The following is a 25,821-nucleotide window of genomic DNA, read 5'->3' as shown; positions in this document are numbered from 1 at the left end:
TACATTACGTCCCTAGACACCTATCATAAGGAACATATCCTAAGGATCATCATCGGGATGGAAACTACTGCTAAGGGGTTTCCTCAACAATAAATGTCCTAAAGGCAACCGTGAGGGGGATGGAGTACACCAGTGAACACATCGTTCACAACACCTACAGGTTGCGAGCCTGCCAGCGTTCCACTGGACTGTCTAGAAGAGTTCGTGTCATCTATACTCCGCTAGATGACTGGATCAACAACAACAACATCGAGGCCTCTCATCATTTTATCACACATCACCTATTACATCTACCCATGTTTTACCCCAACATTTTTGTAGATATAAAATACATATACAATTTAAATCATATAAAACTTGTATAAAATCGTTCATCCAACATAGATAGTGTAAAGCCCCGTTTATTTATTAAATAAATAAATAAATAAATAAGCGAATAGAAGCCCTAAAATAAATGATTATGTATGAAAGGATGGTCTCGAGGAGCTAATTGTAAAGATTTTAGAAGATGGGGATTGTTTGGTAAAAGATGGGACTTAATTTGAAGGGAATTTCCGAAGTTGGGGTTGCTTTGAAAGAATAAGGGTAGGGAGGGGCTGTTATGGTCCTTATGGCAAACTAAATAAATGGAGGCGGGTATTTAGGGTCCCGTAACCCCAACCCTAGCGCAAACAATGGCAGCCGCCATCTTCTTCACTCCATGTTACCGTTGCAGCCTCCATCACTCTCCTTCTTCACCACCGACGATGCTACCGTTGTAGTTACCGGAGCGAGCCACTGAGATCGTCGCTGCATCGTTGAGAACCGCTGCCATAATCTCCTCTGCCACCTCTGGTGAAGTCGTGAACGGATAGAGAAGCCCCACCAAGAATGAAGGCGGAGCTGTGACCGGCGTACGCAAGTCGTGTGCAGTTGGGATGCTCTCGGTGAGACTATCTCTCATCTCCTTCTTCTATTTTCTAGCTGTTGGAGCCTTAACCGCTGTTGGTCACCAATCAGTGGCGTTTTAGCGATATCCTGCCACCTTGTGGGTGGCTAAATGCGTATCTGTTGCCTTAAAGGTTCGTTTAGGGAGCTAATCGGGTTGTATGTGCGTTACTTGCTCGCAGGAATCAGGAGAACCGCTGCCACCACCGTGAGGTGGTGGCTATCGCTGCAAAATCCGCCGCCTGCCGCCACTCCTTCCATTTTCCGGCGTTGCTGCCATCGTGATCAGCTGCTATTGTCGCCGTGAGCCACCAGATGGGTGGCTGGAGTTTTTTTGTGACCATATAGCGGGTGTGTGTGCATGTATTTCTGTTAGTGCGTGTTTAGTCTAGCCGAAAATCATAAGAGCCGCCACTGCCACCACCGTGAGGTGGTGGCTGCCGCCATGAACCACCACTATGTGTTTATGTTATTAGTGTGTGTATTTTAGTGTATGTGTGTGTGGATAAATTCGGTATTTCACCTTGTAATTGTAAAAAAAAAGGGGAATAATGAAAAGAACTTGAAAACCACCACCTTAGGGTGGTGGCTGCCGCCACCGGCCGCCGTGTCAGGTGGCGGTGCGCTTTGCCTCTTGTGATTGATTCGTTTAGGCTTAGTGAAATCCTAATGGGCTCAAAGGAGCTCTAATGGGCCTAATGAAGCTTAGTGGACTATATTGGACCCAATAAAACCCTAATGGGCTTAATAATATTTTAGTGGGCTTAATAGGCCCATAATGCCCTAATTGACATAAAAGGCCAACAAATTAATAAATGGGCTAGTATTTGGGTTGGAAACCTTAATGCCATCAAAACCCTAATTTTGGGGAATTAATCGTGACACACGAGAATTATTTAATAACTTGGAATATTAAATAATAAACTTTGGAAAAGATTAATCTAAGCGATAATGGACTTAATGGATTAAGTCGTTAATGTGTTAAGTAGGAAACTTAACCCTAATCATCATTTTATGTGAAACCCTAATTTCACTTGGGTTTATTGTTGGGCCTTCCTTTTGGGCTTTGATGATCGGCTTATTAATGGGCCATCTAAAGTCAAGCAATTAGACTAGAATAATTTAATGGGCCTAGGGTAAGTCCCATGTAAGGGGATTGGGCCTAATTTGGAAAATTGGGCCATAGATGGGCCATAGTTTGGGCCTTAATGAGTATATGATGTTGGGACTTAGAATGAGACCATGTATAGGCCCAAGCCCAATTTGGAAAATTGGGCCATGTGTTGGGCTTTGATTCCTTGTTGACTTTGGGCCTACGGATTGGGCCTTGGGCTCGAATAAGCCAAGCTTGGGGTAATATAATTATCCAAAGTAAGTGTTTATGGTTATGTAGTGGGACCTAATTATTAATTGGGTGTTATTTTGGTGTTGACAGTTAGGGAATCTGTCAGCCAGCAGCTGGGGTTGAGTCTGCGGGACTTCAGCAATGTGGGGTTGAGTCTGCGGGACGTCAGCAGTGTGAGGTGAGTTTCCTTCCAGTAGTAACGGGTCTAAGGCACCAAGGTCGGCCCGTATAGACGAGACATTAGTATTAGAGTGTGGGTCGAGCCCGTATCTCTTAGTTGAGTTGATTATGATATATGCTAGTATGATATAGTTGTCTATACTTGTTGTCTGTGTGATACTTGTATGATATGAGTTGGCGGTTGAGTGTGGGCAAGGCCCGTATCTCTTCGAGAGTGGAGTGTAGGCTAGGCCCGTATCTCCCAGAAAGCGAAGTGTGGGCAGGGCTTGTATCTTCACGAGTGTGGGCGTGGCCCGTATCTCCCAGAAAGCGAAGTGTGGGCAGGGACCGTATCTTCACGAGTGTGGGCGTGACCCGTATCTCCCAGAAAGCAAAGTGTGGGCAGGGCCCGTATCTTCACGAGTGTGGGCGTGGCCCGTATCTCCTAGTTGAATGTTGTATGTCATATGCTTGCATGGTATGAGGTATGATGGGGGAACTCACTAAGCTTCGTGCTTACAGTTTTCAGTTTTGGTTTCAGGTACTTCATGTCTAAAGGAAAGGAGCCGGCTTGATTGCAGCGCATCACACTATGGTTTTCCGCACATGAGATCTTTGGGATTACACTCTGGTATTATTTTATGATAATACGTTTGATTATTTCTACTTTGGTTTTGACATGACATGATATTATGGATGTTTTATTACACTGTTGGTTTTATCATGATGTATTTAAAAATGAAATTTTTGGCCTGTATTTTTGGGATGTTACAGATAGTAAGTATAAAAATAATATACACACATAGCACGTAGTTTATATAAAATACTTCATATCTATCTGTAAGATGAAAGAGACCATGCACTCACTTGAAAAGGTGGTGATTCCGAACTCAGACAGCGCTTCGCTTCTTAAAAATAATTTCCTTCGACAAAACCTAGTATTATTACCACTAGAGTTTAGTCTATTATTCGCCGAGACTAATTAATAGTCTAACTATTATTACTATTATATAAGCGTTAAAAAAATACTTATATAACCCATAATAATAGCCCAAATATTTATTATAAGTTCCTAATAACGTCACTATAATTAAATAAAAGCTATATTAAAAATAGCGTAAACGTAGCTCACTTACAGCGGGTTTTATAGAAAACCAGACTTTGCTTGGAGCAGCGTTCCTGAGCCAAAAAGCTCTTCTTCTCGAAGCCGTTGAGCACTCCGGGGCTTCCGCCTCGTGCTAGGGAGGTTCCCTTGGCTTTTTGGGGGATTTCAGGGCTAGAGAGAGAGTAAAGAGAAGAAAGAATGGGAAAGGTGCGAAGAAAATGAGGGTGGGAGAGGTGGTATTTATAGGGTGAAATGTGGCTGAACTTGGTGTCACATGTCACCATCTGGTGGCAAGCCTTGGGGAGAAAGCAATGGCCAAGATTGTGCCACGTCACCCATTTTCGTACAATACACTTCCGACTTCTAAAATGAGGGTGTGAAGAAAATGAGGGTGGGAGAGGTGGTATTTATAGGGTGAAATGTGGCTGAACTTGGTGCCACATGTCACCATCTGGTGGCAAGCCTTGGGGAGAAAGCAATGGCCAAGATTATGCCACGTCACCCATTTTCGTACAATACACTTCCGACTTCTAAAATCCGTAACTTTCACATACAAGCTCCGTTTCTGATGTTCTTTATATCCAAGCGTAGGTAAAAATAAGATCTACAACTTTCATTTTGACTCCGTCGGCTAATTCTCGACAGATCTTAAATTTAATAGTACGAGGAGATTATATTGTTAAATGTCCGTGTAAAATTCATAACTTCTACATACGGTCTTTGTTTTCATATGTCTTTTTACCGTTGAGTTCATATTAATGAGATCTTCAATTCTCATTTAGGTCGCATATGCCAAAAACCACTCGATCTAAAATTCGAGTTTCGGGCTGTACAGTGCTAAGCCGAAACTTCGAAAAATCATAACTTCCTCATACGAAGTCAGATTTGAGTGTTCTTTTTATGGACGCTCTCGGTTTAATGTATTCTACGAATTTTTTTAGATCGTTAAGGCTAAAACTCGCTATATCGTAAATTCACTATGTACGCTTCCCGGTATCGTGTCGGTTCCATCGTGAAACTTCGACGGGTCATAACTTCTTCGTTACAACTTGGATTTTGGCGTTCTTTATATCTCCAGAATCCTTGTTTCGACAACTACAACTTTATGTAAAGATATCGGGTTTATCTCACATTTTAACTTTGATGCTTATTTTTATCCTTTATTTATTATACATTTATAAATGAGTAATAAGCATATAAATACACATAATTCACATAATACTCAAATATTTCATTTTTATTATTTCAGAAAGAGTTACAATAGTTGACCTAGAATATTATATTGTCTAAAAATGCTTAGCCCTGAAACCCGGGCGTTACACATAAATCCTCGTTCAAGCCCTTGAACCAACCCCGAAAATGACTAGAGCAGCTGAACTCACTTCTCTTCCCTGATCGTCAGACAATCGACCTCCTTGTTGCCCACCTGATCACAATGAAAATAGAACGGACTTACCCCCTATGAGCAATCCCCGATGACGTAGCCAAAGCTACGACACCTGTAGCAACCCAGATCACTGAACAGATTCCGACAACGACTCGGAGCAATCACGGTACATGGGGAACCCGTTTCGCGAGATGCGTTCGTCTGAAGATTCCCCGAAGATTCCTCGACATGCCGATTGGCATCTGACAACCCTTTCTCACTCAGACTATAGCAGAGAACCGACTCGAGATTCAACTTATCACAATTCCAAAGTGATGCAAATTCCCGACATTCATTGAAAATGGCAGAAAATAGCATTTTCGCAAACATCTGAACGGATCCTGACCCCTCCTCCTGTGTTACCTCGATCACCCTGAGGGCATGGGGTAACACTTCCTTCCAATCCCAATGATACTCCAAACCCTTGGAACGAACCTCCATCGTGTAGTTTCCACAAGCGTTACACTGAACCCAACCTGCTGGCCTCTCAAAAGTTTATCCGAGTTTCTTAGGTCTCTTCTCGAGACCCTCCACTAAATGAACATAACCTGAACCTCTCTTCTCGAGGTACTCTAAATCGATCTTCCGCCCTCGGGCTCTGGGATCCACAACATTCATGGTCTTGTACCCTGACACACTCACCAGCTCAATCGCCAACAGCTGAACTGCAATAGTTGGAGCAACCTCTGCTCTAAACCGAGATACAAATTACCCCTAAGACATATTCTTCGGTCCCGAAAGTGCAATAGATCGCACAATCAATCCTTTCCGCCTGATACAAGAGATCCAAGGTGAACTCAAAACCCTGGCAGTCCTTCCACTAGCTGGCTCACCACCGGAGCCGGGACCAACCATGGTCCTTCCCCTTGTGTGCTCATCCACATTCTGCATAGCAACTATAACCACGGTCCAATCATAACCAAGAATTCTTCTTCCCAGGCTTCTTAGATTCTACAAGACTTTCCCCAATTCGAGTATGGATCCTGTGCTTTCAGTAGTACAGGCCCAATACTACCTTCCACACCTATCTATATTTTCCTCTGGAATCATCTCGAATCCTCTAAGTCACCTACTCCCATGATGTACTAAATGTCTGCTAGACAACAACACAGTATCCACCGAAGCACCTCCTAGGCTCCACTTCGGTTCCCAACTTCACTGAATCGCCCCACTAAACTCACTGAAGCATATCCTAGGTTCCCAACCTCACTCAGTCCTTAGTTGCTTAAAGATTGCCAGTAATGTCAACTAGCTACCTTATGAATATAGCCACATGCAACAGAGATCAGATAATCATTCGAGTAACAGGCTTAATCCTAGAATGGTTAGACTTAAACGAGAGCTGCACAATAGGGCCAAGTCCATCACTCTGAGATTATCCGGCCTGTGCCACATGTGACCTAGCATATTCACTTAGTAACTAGCTCACATTGCTAGAAGTCCCACAAAGAACAAAGCAAGCAACATTCAAACAACTAGCCACATATTCCAGTCAAACAATTCTATCTATATGTTCAATTCACAATCAGGTGACTCATGTCACTAGTCTCATCCTAGACTTACCCTAGGGTAATCTACGACCCCCAAACTATCATAGAACATTCGGCCCATATACCATCATCCCCATCCCTGGATACAAAGATCGGATTTCTCTCTAGTGGTGGAGAAAACGCTAACTCAATGTCGCCAATTGAAGCTCAAGAAATTCCAACTGCGTACCCATTATGATTTTCGATTTAAATTTAAGTTCAACAATTGGATTCGTCATGCCATAAGTTGTAACGTTGAAGAGCTTAACTTGGAGTTTCCATGCCCGACAGAGTTTCGATTAGATCAGTCTATTTTCATCAATTCTTGTTTTACGGATCTGAAATTAGCAGGCTGCAAGTTGAATCCAAGTGGGGCGATTAGTTGGAAAAATCTAAGGAGTTTGTCTATTTCCTATCTGAAATTAGATGAAGATTTGATTGTAAATATATTATCTGGAAGTCCTCTATTGGAAACTTTGGTGTTGGAAGATTTAGATGGTTGGATAGACAACACTACTTCAGATAATTCTTTAGATGATGAATCTGAAGCCAATATCATCAAAACCAATGCTTCTAATAGTTTTTCACTAACTCAATGTCCCTAATTGAAGCTCAAGAAATTCAAATTGCTTTCCTATAATGATATTAAGTTGAAATCACAACTAAACAGTTGGGTTCTTTATGCTATACGGTGTAGTGTTAAAGAGATTTATTTAACTTTATGCACTAATGGAATCGAATATGAGTTTATGTTAGATCAAACTTTTTTCACGAGTTCATGTTTTACTAATATGAAATTACATAGGTGCATGGTTAATCCAATTGGGGCAATTAGTTGGAAAAATCTTAAGAATTTGTGGGTAAGTTATGGGAGTTCAGATGAAGATTTGATTGAAAAAATATTATCAGGGAGTCCTGTATTGGAAACTTTGGAGTTGAATCTTTGCTATGGTTATAGGCGACTCAATATTACTTCAAAGAGTGTTAAAAACTTGGTGATATTTGGATACAAGGATTATGAACTTGATAGATCTGTAGATGATGTCATCGAAATCAATGCGCCTAATATTCAATCACTAACAATCCAATATGAAATAAATTTGTTGAAGATTTTGTTCGTAGATGTGTCTTCTTTAGTCAAAGCCGACTTAAATTATATTTGTAAAGGGATCCGGTATCGCCACACAACGCCCAAAGAAGAGATGCTTAAAGGATTTATAATGAATCTTAGCCATGTCAAGGAAATTAAAATCGGGTTTTTTTGTTCTGAGGTAAGATTTCTTTTTTTCAGTTTTGGATTAACTTGTTTCAAATTTCAGGACTCATAATTATTTTACAACTAAATTGTTGTTTTATCACTTGGTTTTGGTGTAGGTTGTTTCTTGTTTGCAAGCTAAAGGTTTCATTTTTCCATCAAATGTCAAGTTTTCTGAAGTCATCGAGAACTGAACTGATTTATGATGCTTTAAGTTCATGTTTAGGCATTAGTTTTCTTTTTTCAATTCTAACTGGTTAAATCTGTTAATCTGATTAGTTTTTCTTTTTTCATTATCTTATTTTCTTTTGTTTTACAGCAGGTTAAATCTGTCTATTTTTTCTTTTTCTATTATCATATTTTGTTAAATCTGTTAACTCAAGAGGTTAAATCAATTGATTCTGATTAGGATATGTCTGGATCTTAAATCCAGAAAAAACAGTGTACTTTTTTTTGGTTGAATGCTTTATAATACGATTTGTACTGTAGTAATGTCCCATTTGTAGTTTTGGCAACAGGTAAATCTTTTGCAAAATACAAACAACAATGTACTTTGGTTTGAATCCTGGTAAACAAATAAGTAATTAAATAGGTAACTCACAACTCTTCTTATAGAAGTTTCACGAATTTAATCAAATTACAGTTCTGTTTACTAAAAAAGAACTAGAAAATATATTTTTTTATTACAATTTTATTTGGGTTTCAATGAGCATTTCTTCTATTTAACGTTTTCCTTTATACATAAAAAGATTAATGAAGTATATAATAAGTTTGTTCCTAATAGGATGTTACAGAATTTTAGTCTTAAATTTTAGAATGTTACAACATAGACCAAGCACCTAGAAGTTTTAACTTTTAATAGTTGTCTTGATTACGTTTGTTTTGGAAGATCGTAATATATAACATAGTGCATATTTAATGACCAAATAAAATAATTCAATTTTTTTTATGGAGTGATATTAAATTTTTTAGATATCACTACAAGTTTGAAAAAATAATTTAAGATGTGATATAGAATGTAAAGTGATATATATGCTTTTGTTTTATTAATTCTACATGTACTTAAATTGTCAAACGAAATTCATGATAAACTTAAATTTGTATCATTACATTAACATGTTAATGAAATCAATAATCATAAGCTTTTGCTTTAAAACTAGCTTTGCTGGTTGCAGTCACATTCTTTTATCATTTAGGTTGAAAATAATCCAAAATACAAGAAAAATATTGTATTTTCATTGATTTGTTTATTAACGTACCAATTTCAAATATGAAAACTAGGACTTTTGTTGTAAATTGACTACAACCTGATAAGTGTAAATACTAACTCGCAGGATGTCTTGAAAGAATCTTTCATGTTTCAAAAGGGTGTAGGTCTTTATCAAACTAATGTGTAGGTCATTATTTGCACATGTTTGTTACTTTGAAACTGTGATTGTATAAAATATCTATATTAAACTTTTAAAATTTTCCTCATTAGCACTTCATACTTCATAAACTCTATCTGGTCCATGCTCATTTTTACGCTGAACAAATGCTATATGGATAGATTTTTTAGATAACAAGAAGAAATGAAAATATGATGTTATACTAAATAAAGAGAAAATTATACCGATGGTCCATGTGGTTATGGTTTACTTGCACACTTGGTTCTTAAAAAGATTTTTTTAACTCGGCCATCCCCAAAACTTTAACTCTTTAACTTGTTACCCGCTCTTTCCCTCTATTAACTTGTCCATTTGTTTAGCTGTTAGGAATATCATCGGCATTTTTGTCCTTTCACCTTTGAAACTGCTTTAAAACACACTCCTTCCCTTCTTTCTTTTTCTTAGTTCTTCTCTAATTATGTTCATCGCTTTGGAATATCATGGGTTGTATTCATCGACTAGAGTCTACAATTAATTCCTCCAGTAGAATTGACTGAATTTATCATTCTAATATCATCAATTGATTTCTATTCCTTGGAAATAAAACATTCATTGACGGAGGATTTTAGGGTTCCTTCATCATCATGTTCTTCATATTTAAGGTTCTATCCTTGTGTCGATAATGATTCTTTGAATGTCTATTTGATCTGAAAAAATTGTGGTGTTGATGTTTAGGATATGATTGTCGATTGGGTTGTTGAGTTAATTTTCGTTTTTTGAGCGTAGATGGTTTAAAGTTGTTTCCAATGTTGACGATTTTGCTGGAACGCGAGTAGTTATCCGATTTCGTTGGTGAATCAATGGATGATTTCGAAATCAGAGTGATGATCGAATTTGAGTTTCGATGGAAACGGTTTCGTTAAACTCGACCTTGAACAACCTTTGAGGATCAAAGAGGTAGAACTTCGTCTGATTGAGCGGGTGTTTGAATAAATTAACTTATAGTTTATTAGCTTATTATTGTGGGATTAATCAATTTTTTTGCAACATTGTTTGTGGTGGAAATACCCAATAAGCAATAAGTAAAGGGATGAATACTTATTAAAATTAGCTTATTTAACTTACTTCTACCACAATAAACTGATTTTAAGGATTTCTATCTAAATACTTAAACTTAGCTTATTGCGGTGGAAATAAGCAATAAGCACCATCTTTTTTCCTATCAAAACACCTTCTGACTTTTGATCACGCCTCGTAATTAATTTCTTACAGAGATGATATTTCGAACTGTAGAGTTTCAATGATGCTAATGAAGTTTGGATTTCTCTTTGGGACGAAGAAGGAACGAGATGCATCTTTCGATGGAGGTGCTTCTATGCAAGACTCGTTTTAAATGATTTTGTTGGTTTCTGTTTTTGGCCTTGTACGAATTTCAAAGGAAGTTTGAAATTGTAGCTTATGGGAGGCAAAATGGGGTTGATGCTTTGATGACGATACGAAACGGATTCGACATTTTGGTTGGTCAAAATTTGAAAAATATGGTCAAACCAAATCAATTTATTGACCTTCGTTGCTATCTCTTTTTTTATCCAACTCTTGAATTTATTGCTTCTTGGTTTCACATCAATTTCTTGAACAAAATTCTTTGTCATAGGAATTCACTTGGTAAAAAATAGTGTGCCATAATGTGCTCTCCGAGTTTTGCATTTATTGGGATGTTTAATAGTTTTGAAGAAAGTTACATTTAAGCCCCTCAAAAGATGAAAAGACAAAAATACCCCCAATCTGGGTTCTTAACAGCTAAACATACAGATAAGTTAACAGAGAGACTGAGCGGGTAACAAATTAATGTTTCAGGAATGGTCTTGAAGAAAGTTACATTTAAGCCCCTCCAAAGATGAAAAGACAAAAATACCTCCTGTCTAGGATTCCTAACAGCTAAAAATACAAACAAATTAACAGAGAAACTGAACGGGTAACAAATTAATGTGTCGGGAATGGTCTGAGATAAAAACTCTTTCTAAGGACCAAGCATGCAAGTAAACCATAACCACATGGACCATCCATGTAATTTTTTCTTAAATAAATTAAAAATACAATTTTTTTCGGCGATGGATGATTATAGAGTGACATGAGTATGGAAATATATAGACTGAATAGTATATTTTTAAAGTTGAGGGGGGAAAGCAAAACTTGAGATGTATACATTTCCGACGATTGAGTTTTGTAGTTATTCATGGGAAACGAGGGCTCTGTTGCCTCTTGCCACCATGAAGATGTTTGAAGAAGGTCAAAATCAACCAAAAAATGCCGAGAAACGGATTAAGTGTCAAGAAAACACGGAGAAAGGGGACGAGGATGGAATCAGTGCGTTGCCCGATGGATTGCTTCTTGAAATCCTCTCTCGTTTACCCTATACAAAAGATGCGATTAGAACAGGTAAACTCTCCAAGCGATGGAAAAATCTTTGGAATTGGGTACCTACTCTGATTTTCACACATTTAGATCATCATCGCCGGTGTGAATGTTTCCAAAACCCTAACTCAATTTACGATTTCGCGCGATTGGTGGAGAAAACCCTAACTCAATGTCGCCAATTGAAGCTCAAGAAATTCAAACTGCATTCGTATTATGCTATTCGATTTGAATCGCAGTTCAACAATTGGATTCGTCATGCCATAAATTGTAACGTTGAAGAGCTTGACCTGGAGTTTCTGTACAGTGACAGGGACGCTGAGTTTCGTCTAGATCAATCTATTTTCAACAATTCTTGTTTTACCGATCTGAAATTAGCAGGCTGCATGTTGAATCCAAGTGGGGCGATTAGTTGGAAAAATCTCAAGAGTTTGTATATTTCCTATCTGATGTTAGATGAAGACTTGATCGTAAATATATTATCTGGAAGTCCTCTATTGGAAACTTTGGTGTTGGAAGGTTTCGATGGTTATAGGGGGATAGAGATTAGTTCATATGATGAATTTGAAGACGATATCATCAAAATCAATGCTCCCCAACTGAAGAAGCTCAAGAAATTCGAAGCGTCATCTGAATTTGATATTAAGTTAGAATTACAACTCAACAGTTGGATTTGTTATGTTATAAGATGCAACGTTAAAGAGATTATATTAAGGCTATCTACTAACAAATTGGAATCTGAATCTGATTTTATGTTAGATCAAACTCTTTTCACATGTTCATGTCTGACTGATCTGACATTAGATCTGTGCACGTGCATGGTTATTCCAGCTGGAGCAATTAGTTGGAAAAATCTTAGGAATTTGTGTATATCGTATGGGAGTTTAGATGAAGGATTGATTGAAATTATATTATCAGGGAGTCCTGTATTGGAAACTTTGGAGTTGAATCTTTGCTATGGTTATAGGAGGCTTAATATCACTTCAAAGAGTGTTAAAAACTTGGTGATATCTAAATACTGGAATTACTTGAATAGTTATGATGTATCTGCATCCGACGCCGATTTGGATAGATACTTGGATTATTGTATTGGATCTGAAGCCGATATCGATATCGATATCATTGAAATCAATGCTCCTAATATTCAATCACTAAGAATCCAACAGGAAATAGAATTGGTGAAGCTTTTGTTGGTAGATGTGTCTTCTTTAGTTAAAGCTAACTTAAATTATACAGCGCCTAAAAAAGTGGAAGAAGAGATGCTTAAAGGATTTATAATGAAGCTTGGCCATGTCAAGGAGCTTAAAATTGGGATTTTATGTTCTGAGGTAAACATTTTTTTTTTTTTCATTTTGGATAAACTTGTTTAGATGAGTGCCCCTATTTATTTTATGACTAAATTGTTGTTTTGTCACTTGGTTTTGATGTAGGTTGTTACTTGTTTGCAAGATAAAGGTTTTGTTTTTCCATCAAATGTCAAGTTTCCTGAAGAATAAGTCACTGAGCTTAACTGATTCATGATGCTTTAAGTTCATGTTTAGGCATTAGTTTTGTTTCCCACTCAACTGGTTATAAATCTGTTAATCTGATTACTTTTTCTTTTTTTCATTATCTTACTTTCTTTTGTATGATATCTGGTTAAATATTACCTAGTTTTTCTTTTCCTATTATCTCATTTCTTTCGGGCTACATCAGGTTAAGTCTGTTAACTCAACAGATTAAATCTGTTAATTTTGATTAGGATATGTTGGGGTCTTGAATCCAAAAACAACAATGTACTTTTTTTTGTTCGAAATCTTTATAATCCCATTTGTAGTTATGGCAACCGTTTTGCAAAGTACAAATAGAATGGCTCAAGAAACAGTAATATACTTTGGTGTAAACAAATTAGTAATTAAATAGGTAACTCACAGAATATTCTTTTAGAAGTTTCATGAATTTAATCAAATTACCGTTTTGTTTACTAAAAAGAAGTAGAAAAATATAATTTTATTACAAATTTATTTGTGTTTTATTAAAGAAGAAGAAGAAGTCACCGAGCTTAACTCAGCAAGCTGGACCGATTCTTGGTGTGCTCGAATTTCATTAGGCAACAGCCTCTCACCACTATTATTGCCTTACCCCGTGAACACTCGAACCATTCCCCCTGGTCCTTAAACCTTCAAACAAAGATTTTGGACCATCTCACTTTCGTTTCTTCAACTCCTGGATCTACAGAGAAGACTTTGATATGACTTTAACGAATGTTTGGCTCTCTTTCAAAGGATTTGGTACCCCCAGCATGTTCTTAAAATCCAAAACTCCGGTATGTTAGAAAAGAAATCGACAAATGGAGAGGTTTAGATACGAACAAGGAATCTAAACTATTAGCTCAACTAAAGAAAAAGGTGGAGGATATTGAAGAGCTTGCGGAATCAAGACCTTTATCTAATACAAGTTGAATGAAAGAAGAGTATGCAAAGGCAAAATCGGTGAATTAGAGTATTTTATGAAACAGGACATCCAACAAAAAGCAAAAATTCGGTGGCTAACAGAAGGTGATGAAAATACTCGATTCTTTCACAATTCCATTAAAAGCAAAAACAGAAAAAACAGAATACATGGTCTATCGATCAACGGGGAGTGGAGCACCGAACCAACACAAATTAAACAGGCTGTGCATAAATTCTTTGGCGATAAATTTCACAAAAAATAGCCTGAGAGTTAGTGAAGAATTTCAAACCCTTTCAAACAATCAAAGGAAGTTCCTTGATTTGCCTGTCTCTCTTGAAGAAATAAGACAAGTAGTATGGAGTTGTGGTGGTGACAAATCTCCAGGGCTTGACGGATACACATTCAAAATTCTGAAACACAAGTGGGAACTAATCAAACATGATGTCATCCGTTTTGTGTCACACTTTGAAGCTCATGGTCAATTTGCCAATGGTTGTAATTCTTCCTTTATAACCCTTATTCCAAAAGTCAAGGATCCGTTGAGTCTGGAAGATTATAGACATATCAGCTTGATAGGATGTAGGTATAAGATTGTTGCAAAAATCCTTGCAGTAAGACAAACTAGTAATGAGTTCAGCGGTCAAAGAAATACAATCAGCTTACATAGAGGGAAGACACATCCTAGAAGGTCCACTAATTGTAAATGAAATATGTTCATGGGCCAAAAAAGCAAAAGAAAAGATTTTCTTATTAATTGTAAATGAAATATGCTCTGGATCCAAGATTCATCAGGTATCTTGGTAAAAAATCATAGCTTCCAAAATGGCTTTAGATTTAATTTGAGCATGGATGTTGGAGATGATCTTCTGTTCACTAACCTGTGGGTAAAATTTCCAAAATTCTTATCTTATGATCATTTTTAAACTAGATTACATTACGAATGTGGTCCCTATTTTGTGTCCTTTTTCGAGTTTGTTCAAGGGCAAAATCGTCTTGGTTTGGTGAAGGATAAAATCATTCATTTTCATCAAGAAATGTAGACCAATTTCTTACTTTTATTTTTCGTGTCACTTGGTGAACTTCTCCATGGTTTCCCCGCTACTAAATATACCCACAAAAATGTAGACCAATTTTGATGATAAAGAAACTGAAGCTTCAAGAACAACCATAAAGGTAAGTAATACCAAATCACAAAAGATACTTCTCCATGGTTTCCCCGCTACTAAATATACCCACAAAAATGTTGGGAGTAATTCAGCATCAGGGGCAATATTGGAAACTTTAGTTTAAGTCTGTTTTTTCCGTGCATTAGTATTAGACTCGATTCTAATAGTAATTTGTCTAGTATAAATAGATCCGAACGTGTGGTATTTTAATCATTAAGAACCAAGTCTTATTCCCCTGTTTTTACCTGTGATTGCTTTTCCCCTGTTCTGCCTATTTCTTTTACCTTGGTGCACAAGGTGCAAATTGAATGTGATTATATTTTGGTATTGAAGCAGTCCTTACGTTTAGATCAACAAAATCTAAGAACGACTTATTATTATTTTTTTTCAAAAGTACCCTGCTTTGTTAATTTAATTTTCTGTTTTATCCTTCTCTTTTCTCGCATATGTACGCTTGAGAGGTGGCTTAGCATTGAATAAGTATTTAAAGAGAGATAAAGAGGTTGCTATCTGTGGAATGGAGCAAGTCTAGGAAATAGACTTTTTAGACAGGAAAAACTGGACCAACACTCAAATGACAATAAACTTTTAGACATTAGTCTAGCTCTAGCAAGAGGCTGGGGCCCGGGACATTTTAAATATTGTTGTAGATTTGTAGCAATGTAGATGGTGCCTAGGCATTCTTTACGCAATATCCACTGTGTGAGTATGACTAATAACTAGTGTGAAAGAAGCCATGCATGCTATTGATTTCAGTTTTCTTAATTGACCGAAAGTAAAATACAAACACAAACAAATTGATATTCTAATCCTATTTGAATATATATATATATATATATATATATATATATATATATATATATATATATATATATATATATATATATATATATATATATATATATATATATATAGTTTCATTAGTCATTACCAGAACAATTAGCAAAAACCAAACAGTTCTACATACGCTATATCAAAATATAAAGGAATTAGCAAAATACAGAGAAAAAAAAATCTAACTGTAAATACCTAATTCTAATCATATTAGCAACTTTGCATTTTCATTTGAAAACAAAATATAAAATATTTAGAAAGAAAAACAAACAAACAATAATTAACCAATTGAATATACGATAGATTTACCAATTTATTTCTAATTTAGCAATTGACCCCGAGAGTGATTGAAAACCATGCCACCGGATTAGCTTGTCATTGGGTTCAAAAGGGGTCGCATAGACCAACAGGAACGGTTCCACTATGGTGCCCATAGTGACACCGACAACCCATGTTTTTTCCGGATACAGTGTAAAAATTTTCGATTTTTTCGTTTTTTCTACATTTGTGCCCCTAAGTAAAAGGAAAAACGTGCCACCGTCAACACCTATTACGTAATCCTGGGTCCATCCCTATAGACCAAGAGCATTATTAGTCTAATCGTTGTCGTCTGATCGAGTCACTGAAGAGTTTGACAATGAAGGGGACTGTAATGGGTTAGAAAGAACTGGTTCGTGGGCAAATGCCGCTTCCCTGATGAGCACATGGCATGACAAAAGCAGTTGGCATATGTAATTTGTAAGGACTGGCCTTGTGGTTTTGTGGGGGATCTTAAGACGCTACACGGACAAGAAGTAGCGTCGCACTTGACTCGGTCATTTCGGGTTGCACACAGATTATGGCATACCTGATCAAAGAAAGGGATTTTCTTTCTACACACCACTCTATTAAACACCAATCTAGTATACTTAGCTTAATCATTATTATTAGTAAAAATCATTATATTGTTAGGTATTTTGTTTTCCGAAAAAGTAATTTTATTTATTTAGCTTTTTTCTCTACTTCTCTTTCTCTCTCATATATATATATATATATATATATAGTTTTTTATTTTTTTATTTTTTTTAAATTTCAATAAAAGTAACATTGCAATTATAATATAATATGTATTGAAACCTATGGGTTTTTTTATCTGAATTCTTTTTCTTTTGTCTTTTGTTTGTTTACAATTTATACATTTTTTTAGTAGCATAACATGATACATCTGCCGTTTTTTTCAATACCCACACCTTTTATTTATCTCGTTTTTTTTTTTTTTTTTTTCATCATCTACCCATCTTTTTTTTAATTATAGCGGCCATATATTTTTAATAACTGCTATATATATTTTTTGAGATAATACTTTTATCAACATAATATATTTTTTGAGACAATACTTTTCTCAACATAAATGTAAACCTTTATTTTTTTTCACTTTATTAATCTATACGAAATACCAACGCATGCCATATCTTTTGATAGCTTTTTTTTTTCTTCCTTTTTTTAATATATATATATATATATATATATATATATATATATATATATATATATATATATATATATAAAGTTAATAAAAATAACTAGATGGAATAATAAATAATAATTATATCGTTCATGTAAAATTTTGTAATAATATTTTTAATATCTAATATTTTAATAAATGATAAGAAAAAAGAGAATTTTGTAAATGTATTTTATTAATAGTGTTTATTATTTTTATAATATCAAAACAAACTTTAGAAATAATTTTTTTTTGAATTCAGGTATGTGAGACACATAAGTTAAAAAATCAAAAAAAATATTGTAAAAAAAAAAAGAAGACGACGTAGATAAGATTTTCAAAAAAATGTGATTGTTAATATTTTTTTATAAAGTATCATTTAAAATAAAAAGTTAATAAAAATAATTAGTTGGAATAATAAATAATAATTATATAGTTATATAATAAACAGATTACAAATTAAAAATAAAAAGTCTATATATATATATATATATATATATATATATATATATATATATATATATATATATATATATATATATATATATATATATATATATATATATATATATATATAGGGGAGGGTTCATGCGAAAATGCAAATAATTTGCGAAAACGCGAAAACAAGAAAACCATATGATATTATGTCACCTCAACATTATATTTTGGAAAATAATTCATCCAAACTTTGAAATACATGATGATAATCGATGATAGATGATAGACTATTTCATATTAGCAAAGTATGATTTTTAACATTTTTATTATGAAAACATGAATTTAAAAATGATTAAGGACGTGAAAAAAATATAATTATAAAAACCGTCTTTAAATCTATATTATCATAACACCATCTAATGTAAACTTATTATCGTTAATTTATTGCTAATAAAATTATTTTTTTATAGTACATGTATCTAATTTTCATAAGATAAAAGCTGTTTTCGCATTTTCGCAGGATATTTATATTTTCGCATGAACTTACTTCTATATATATATATATATATATATATATATATATATATATATATATATATAAGAAATAGAAAGAAAGAAAATTACCTTTTTAAAAAACAATGCAATGATTAGTATTAATATCAATATAATAATTATAGAGAAATTAAATATTATCCTACTTTTTCTTCCTACTTATATTTCTATCCACATGAAATGATAACAAGTGTTATATTTAGATAAAATTAATAATATTTTAGGATATTTGTCATATTTTTAAATGGGTAGGAAAATAATTAGGAAGAAAAATAGAAAGATATTTAATTTCTTATAATTATATCATAATAATTAGCATCATTTACCTAAAAAGTAACATAATAATATAGATTGATGTTATAAATTGGTGTGTTCAAAGTAAAACCCTCAAAAAAAAAAAAATTGACGAAATTTACATCTCGGGGCGGTGGCGTGGGTGCCAAGTTGAAATAAATAACACTTAAAATTAATAAATATGGACTCGCGCTTTATTTACTTATCTAAGTAGTTCTAGCTATTGTTCTTTAAAGCTTCGACGTGGAAACATGCATGAGATTCTTGATTTTAGTACATGATAAATAAATATGATGTCAATGTAGAATAAATAAGTGCAAAACAAAATAATCATATTATTTTAAAAAAAAATCATATTAACGCGTAAAAACATAAAAAAAACAAGATGTATAAAGTTTTATTTACATAAACGAATGATTTTTATGGTTTACCAAAAATCACAATTTTAGTACCTAATATTTTTTTTCTTTACAAGCATGGTCTATATGGTTTCTAAAACTTGTATAGTTGGTCCTTAAATTACATGAAATAACTTCTTTATCCTTATTAATTTCTTTTATCTTTTTCTGTTCGGTTTAATTCTAATTTAAATAAAAGTATTTTTGTTTACACACCCTTTTATTTTTACCCACACACCATCCTAATATATTGTTTCTTAAAAGTTCTCATTAACTAATAATTTTCATTAAATTTATAACTTATTTATTACATCATTAATTGTGACTTATTTCTTTCAACTGATAATTTCTATTAATTATTATTTAAATGATACTTTATAAATAAATAATAACAAGTATGATTTTCTTTTCTATCACAAACACCCCTGTATTTTCTCCTGCTATTTTTTTTCTTCTATTTTTTTTACTCTCACTTGTATTTATACATTTTCAAGATAATATTTTGTTAATATAACATTATCATCAATTAATAATATTTTGATTTAAAAGAAGAAGACTAGATAATATAATTCATGAAAACTTAAACACTTTATATATGAATTTTGTTCGTATGTAATTTTAAATATATTACTTATAAGTTTTAAAATAGCAATGTGTCCATGTATTTAAATTCACATTAATAATTTAATATTATGCCTTTATCCGTCCAGAGCAAAAGATACTATTTATATGTTGATTTAAGTTCCGATCAAATATGCTACGTATTATCTTTTTGTGCTAACTAACAATGATTAAAATATAGATATAGTATACCAAAGAGAATTACAATTTTATTTTATTCAAATATAATATAAAATAAATAATAAATTATAATAATGTGGATATTATCGAGGTTGTCAAGATCGGGATCCTACCTAGTATCGTTTTTGAGTTTGCAAAATCGGAATCGTAAGATCGGGATCGAGATCCTAAGATCCCATAAAATAGAATATAATTTTAATTTATAATATTAATCATAAAAAATATTTCAAATATTTAATTTTTCGTTCAAAAGTTATAAAAACTTTAAAATATTAGTCATAAGTCACAATAAAAATGATAAATGGTAGATTGGTAAAGGGTAAAAGACATAAAATGGTAAAAAAAATTCATTTGAATTTTTTTTTTAAAGGAAGGTAGGATCGGATCGGATCTCGATCCTACGATCCTACCGACGATTTTACGATCCTACCTGCGATCCTACCCAAAATACGATCCTTTTACGATCCGGATTGTTTTTCACACATAGGATCTACGATCAGGATCGCGATTTTGACAACCATAGATATTATAATAAAAAGTATTATATATATATATATATATATATATATATATATATATATATATATATATATATATATATATATATATATATATATATATATATATATATATAATATTATTTTATAGATTGAGTGGAGTTATTAACTATTCTCATTCACAATCAAATTCAACTTAAGGCTATCCGGTATAGGGAAGAAGAATAATCGTGAAGGCTGACATGGCACAACCCAAACGCGTGAACACCGCCTCAAACTCCGGTGGGGTGCATGTGATGTGAGGCGGAAGACGGATGAAGATGAAGCTTATGATTGGTCAATTCAATTTTGGATCGTTGCTTTGATTATTTCGACCGTTTGTGAATTAAAAAAAACAAAATTTTATTATTTTTCAAAATTTATCTATATATAAAGTCATTTTAGACATAATTTTCACTAAAACACACTCATATTACTTCAAAACAAACACACACATTCAACCAAAAAATAGATAATTTCCCACCTCTGATTTCTTCGTCATCCGATGATAACGATTCTGATGAAGATTTGACTTTGTATATGCTGTTGTCTGCGGTACGAGACATGGTACATGAGAGAGGCGAAAATTCAAACGTCGATAAGAAACATAGAAAATGGATCAATCGGGATCGAGAGGCGACACATGAACTTTTGGTACGTGATTATTTTGTCATTAATAGTTTATATGATCTATCAAAATTCGAAGAACGATTTCGTATTAGTAAAAATTTATTTTTACGTATAGCTAGAGATTTTGGCATGTAATTATGAAATTTTCCAATTACAATGTGATGTTAGAGGTAAACGCGGTTTTACTACAATAGAAAAATATACGACCGCTCTTATACAATTGACATACGACATCGTTGTAGACGCATCAGATGAATATCTGAAAATGTCTGAAATGACGGGTCAAGAGTGTACATATCTATTTTGTGAGTATTTTATAGAGCTTTACCGTGACATATATACTTGCAACATCTGACTAAAAGCGATGTCGAGCAGTTGTATGTCGTGCATCAAGCTAAACATGGTTTTCCAGAGATGCTTGGTAGCATTGATTGTACACATTGGGAGTGAACAAATTGTCCCAACGTGTGGCGTGCTCAGTTCACACGAGGTGATCATGGGGTGCCGACTATTATATTGGAGGCGGTTGTTTCAAATGTCCTATGGTTTTGACATGCATTCTTTGGTATGGCGAGGTCAAACAATGACCTAAATGTGCTCCAAGCGTCTCCGATATTTAACGATATTTTACTGGGTAAAGCACCAGACATGTCATACATTGCCAATAGAAATGGATATAAGTATGGGTATTACCTAAGTGACGAGATATATCCAGAACACGCTACATTTGTCAAGTCATACACATTTTCGGCCGACGATAAACGAAAAATGTTCAAGTTAGCACAAGAATCTGCAAGGAAGGATGTATAACAGGCGTTTGGAGTCCTCAAACAAAAGTGACACATAATCAAACATCCGACACGAACATGAGATATGGAAAAATTAACGACGGTGTTGACGGCTTGTGTTATTTTACATAACATGATAATAGAAGAATATGGTAGGGCTATTTGTTTATATACCACGAACGGTATATTGAATCCACCTGCAGTAATACAAATTGGCAGCCCGACATACTTCTCAAGGGTTTTAGAAATACAAAACTGTGAAATACATCACAATCTACGAGATGATTTGACCGAATCCATATGGAAAAGACAATTCCAAAGGAAAATGACGATGAAGACGAGGAGGATGACGATGGTGACGACGAGGAGGATGAGGATGGTGACGATGATGTGGATGATGTCGGTGACGACAACGACGACAATTGTAATTTTTTTATGTTTTTTTTTTTATGTTTTTTAATTTTTATTTTATTAAGACAATGTAATGTTTAATTTTAGTAATTTAATTTTTAATTTTTCATGTTTTTAATTAATGAAATGTGGTTTTATTTTTTATGTTTTCAAAAATTAATTTATGTTATAAATTATGTTTTTTATTTAATAAAATGTTAAAAAATTAAAAAAAAAAACAAATAATGTTTTTTATGGAGTGGTAACAAATTCCAATGTTTAGTGGGTTGTTGGTGAAGCTGATGTGACATAGAGGTGGCAATGCTTTTTCGGTGTATTGAATGTGACTATTCCCCACAACCTAACTATCTATTAAAAAATTTCTTTCGTTTCCATTTCCATAACCTGACTAAATCTAAATTTTCATTCTCATTAGCAACCCAACTAAAATTAATTTTTTATTAATAAATATAACTTATAACTTTTTCTATTATATATTTTTATAAATAAATATTTTATTTTGGAAACAAATGATCGATGAAAAAAAACAAAAAACAAATGATCCACCGTAGATAAAAATACAAACTTGGAAAAAGAAATCACTAGTTTAAAAAATAAAATAGAAAAAGAATAAAAAGTAACAATGCATTGGATGTGAAAAGTATCTCTATTTATAAATAAAAATAATTTGTTATTCTTTCCATCCCAAAATTATTGTCCACGTTTGACTTTTTAAATATCTTTTGTTCAACTTTGACTATAAATAATTTACTTTTTGTTATATAATTTTTTTACGTAAGATATATGAATAGATTGTTTTATAAATGTATTTTTATTATCATAAGTTTCATTAAAAATTATATAAGACAAATAAAATTATTTATAATTAAAAGTTAAGATGGAAAGATTTCATAGGTCAAACATATGGAGGAAGTATTTAATTTTAAAATTGGATAAATTATATATTTTTGAAACAAAAAATATTATTCAATAAAGAGTTGACCATCAAATGAATTCACGTGAAGATGTGAAGATGACTGTGAAAGATATATAGTAAAATATTCTACAACTAAAAGTTGTTGCACCAAATCCGTCGGTGGGCTTTTGGAAAATTTATCAAAATTTTATAGTATTTAGGCCAACCGACTACATAATATTTATGGATAAATAGGTTAAGTTATTACAAAAAAACAACGTAATTAATGAAACTTACTACATCATCTTTAATGGAAATGATTAATAATGATTGTTTTAGACTATGATTAGACTCTAGTATTATAAGGTGGTATGTATGCATTAAAACTTTTAAATAACAAAATTGCAAAAATGGTCTCTGTGGCTCGCAAATTTATGTGTTTTTTTGTCCAAAACAAAATGTTGGTGTACCACTGGTTCAAAATTGGATCTCTCTGTTATTTTTGGTTCCTATCTACTTAAAAAGACTATTATGCCTTATAATTTGTTTTTCCATTTTTTATTATCAGTTTTCATTCAAAATAAAAAAAAACCCCACCATATTCATTTTTGTGACAACCCGAAATTTTCATTTGTACCAACCCTACAGTCAAACACTTCAAATAAAAGTCAAATACTTTTCTGCTAATTTTTAGTCGGTTTAAAATTTCGTTTGAGTGTTCTAAAGCTTAGTACTTAAAGAGGTAAACTTAGGAAGTATGCTTTAGAGTTAGTTGTGCAACATTTAAGTCCCAAAACTCCAAGAGTTTGGTGTTTACAACCTAAACATGGAGTTTACGGCCGTAAACTCTAAAGGAGGATAAATATGACACTTAGTCATTTTATTCACTTTTTACCATTTTCAAACCAAGAATCCATTCTCTCTCAAGCATCATTCGATTTTCCTTCTTGATCTTCAACTTAGTAAGTGTTTTCCTTCTTGATTAGTTGATATACTTCATCATCTAGTGATCTTACATGATTTCATCTATGAATTATCCACCTTTTCATAGATCTTCAAGTGTTGTTCAAAACACCAAGAACACACACTACTGTTCTTGGACCTTAAGCACCCAATCAAGATTCTATCTTGTAAGTACCCTTGTCCTAGCTGGTTATGTACTTGAATGAACTTGTTTACACTTAGAAAACATCAAGAAAACTAGATCAAAAGGGTGTTTACGCCCAAGGAACCTCCTTGGGTCGTAAACCCTAATTCATGGTTCAAATGAACCCTAGTCCCTTCCTAAGCCTGGGATACAAGTCTAGATCACTTCCTTGTGGAGTATAGGACCTTAAACAAACAAAAGAATCAAGCACACATGAGTTTACGGCCGTAAACTCATGGGGAATGGACCATCGGCCGTAAACTCTAAAAGGTGGTGCAAATTGTGCCATAATTACTTCCTAAGGCTTGGACTTGATCATAAGATACTTAATCTTGACTTATAAAACCTTAAAACACAAAATGGTGCTAATTACCATGAGTTTACGGCCGTAAACTCATGGGGGAAATGACCATAGGCCGTAAACTCCTTTAGGAGTGGTGCTTGGGCCATAAACTCAAATGCAATGCCATACCACCTTTAGATGCAACCCTTTGGTACCTTTAACACTTGAATCAAAGTGTTTTCCATGTCCTAGGGTGTCTTAACTTGGTTAATTAGTTGTTAAATGACTAATTGGATACATATATGTGGGATTATATGTTAAATAGGATCATTGTGTGTGTTAAAGTCTTCACTTGACACCTAGCACCTTGTCCAACACTTCCGTACAATCCACTCGCTACAGGTGAGTTCATACCATACTAGTTATTATATCAATCACATGTGCTTAATAACTAGCACACAAATGGATTTACTATACTTTAAACTGTTTTGCCAACAAAACTACTTGCAAATGATTATCAAACACTTTTACATGTTAAACTCTTTATAAAACTTAGTTTTAGTTTACAAATCTCTACTTTCAATTCTTTAAACTCTTATATTACCAAATCATGTCCAATACATATATAGTTATATAAGTAAGATTTAAAGGACTTAGGACTGATAATACACTCTATTTCCTGTTCCTTGTTTGGTTGTGGACTTAGAGCACCCTATTGTTTCTCCAAGTGTCATTTGACCCTTAGTTATAAATCATGTGTATATGTATAGACATAAAAGCTTGTTATCTTATTTCAATACACTCGGATATATACTCAACATTACTATTAAACTATAATAGGTATAGTTTAGAGTTATACTACTTACTATTTCTAGTACAAAGAAACATACAGAGTCAGTTCATACATGAGTCATACACACTATAAACAATACATACACTACACTATACAACTGAACATACTATAATGAGAGTCAGAGAGAACAAACTACTCAATAGACAGAGAGAACATACACTAGTACATACTATTCATACACACTATATACTATACTAGAGAACTTACTATGATGAGAATCAGGGGAAACATACACTACGCTAATACGTACACTACATGCACACTATAACATAAATGTGAGGCACTACTTTGGGGCATGGAATCTCTGTCATGGCTCGTCTTGTATCTAGAGTCTCCTGGAGGGAGAGCGTG

The 25,821-nt window shown here is 33.7% G+C and overlaps 2 protein-coding genes across 2 annotated transcripts; both read left to right on the top strand.

Moving 5' to 3' along the window:
- Positions 1-6,235: 6,235 nt before the first annotated feature.
- LOC145046665 (F-box protein At5g03100-like) lies at positions 6,236-7,940 on the top strand. The gene is made up of 4 exons (XM_078994945.1): positions 6,236-6,286; positions 6,710-6,950; positions 7,401-7,762; positions 7,866-7,940. The coding sequence occupies exons 1-4, from the start codon at positions 6,236-6,238 to the stop codon at positions 7,938-7,940; spliced, it is 729 nt and encodes a 242-aa protein (XP_078851071.1).
- Positions 7,941-11,308: 3,368 nt separating this feature from the next.
- LOC145047788 (FBD-associated F-box protein At5g56370-like) lies at positions 11,309-13,198 on the top strand. Its single transcript, XM_078996145.1, has 2 exons — positions 11,309-12,856; positions 12,959-13,198. Exons 1-2 carry the CDS (start codon positions 11,312-11,314, stop codon positions 13,022-13,024), a joined length of 1,611 nt encoding a protein of 536 aa, XP_078852271.1. The 5' UTR covers positions 11,309-11,311; the 3' UTR covers positions 13,025-13,198.
- The last annotated feature ends 12,623 nt before the right edge of the window (positions 13,199-25,821 follow it).

The sequence above is a fragment of the Lactuca saligna genome, chromosome 5 (assembly GCF_052625555.1).
Source record: "Lactuca saligna cultivar CGN05327 chromosome 5, ASM5262555v1, whole genome shotgun sequence".
NCBI classification, from domain to species: Eukaryota; Viridiplantae; Streptophyta; class Magnoliopsida; order Asterales; family Asteraceae; genus Lactuca; species Lactuca saligna.
The sequence above is the reverse complement of the archived record's forward strand: the minus strand, read 5'-3'. Positions and strand labels throughout refer to the sequence as shown.

What these genes read in the sequence shown, in the direction of transcription:
- LOC145046665 (XM_078994945.1), top strand. Translation starts at nt 6,236, where the DNA reads ATGCAACAGAGATCAGATAATCATTCGAGTAACAGGCTTAATCCTAGA. An exon ending in ACAGGCTTAATCCTAGAATG is followed by an intron (nt 6,287 to 6,709) that starts GTTAGACTTAAA and finishes TTTAAATTTAAG; the next exon opens with TTCAACAATTGGATTCGTCA. An exon ending in TGTAAATATATTATCTGGAA is followed by an intron (nt 6,951 to 7,400) that starts GTCCTCTATTGG and finishes AAATATTATCAG; the next exon opens with GGAGTCCTGTATTGGAAACT.
- LOC145047788 (XM_078996145.1), top strand. Translation starts at nt 11,312, where the DNA reads ATGTATACATTTCCGACGATTGAGTTTTGTAGTTATTCATGGGAAACG. An exon ending in TTGGGATTTTATGTTCTGAG is followed by an intron (nt 12,857 to 12,958) that starts GTAAACATTTTT and finishes GTTTTGATGTAG; the next exon opens with GTTGTTACTTGTTTGCAAGA.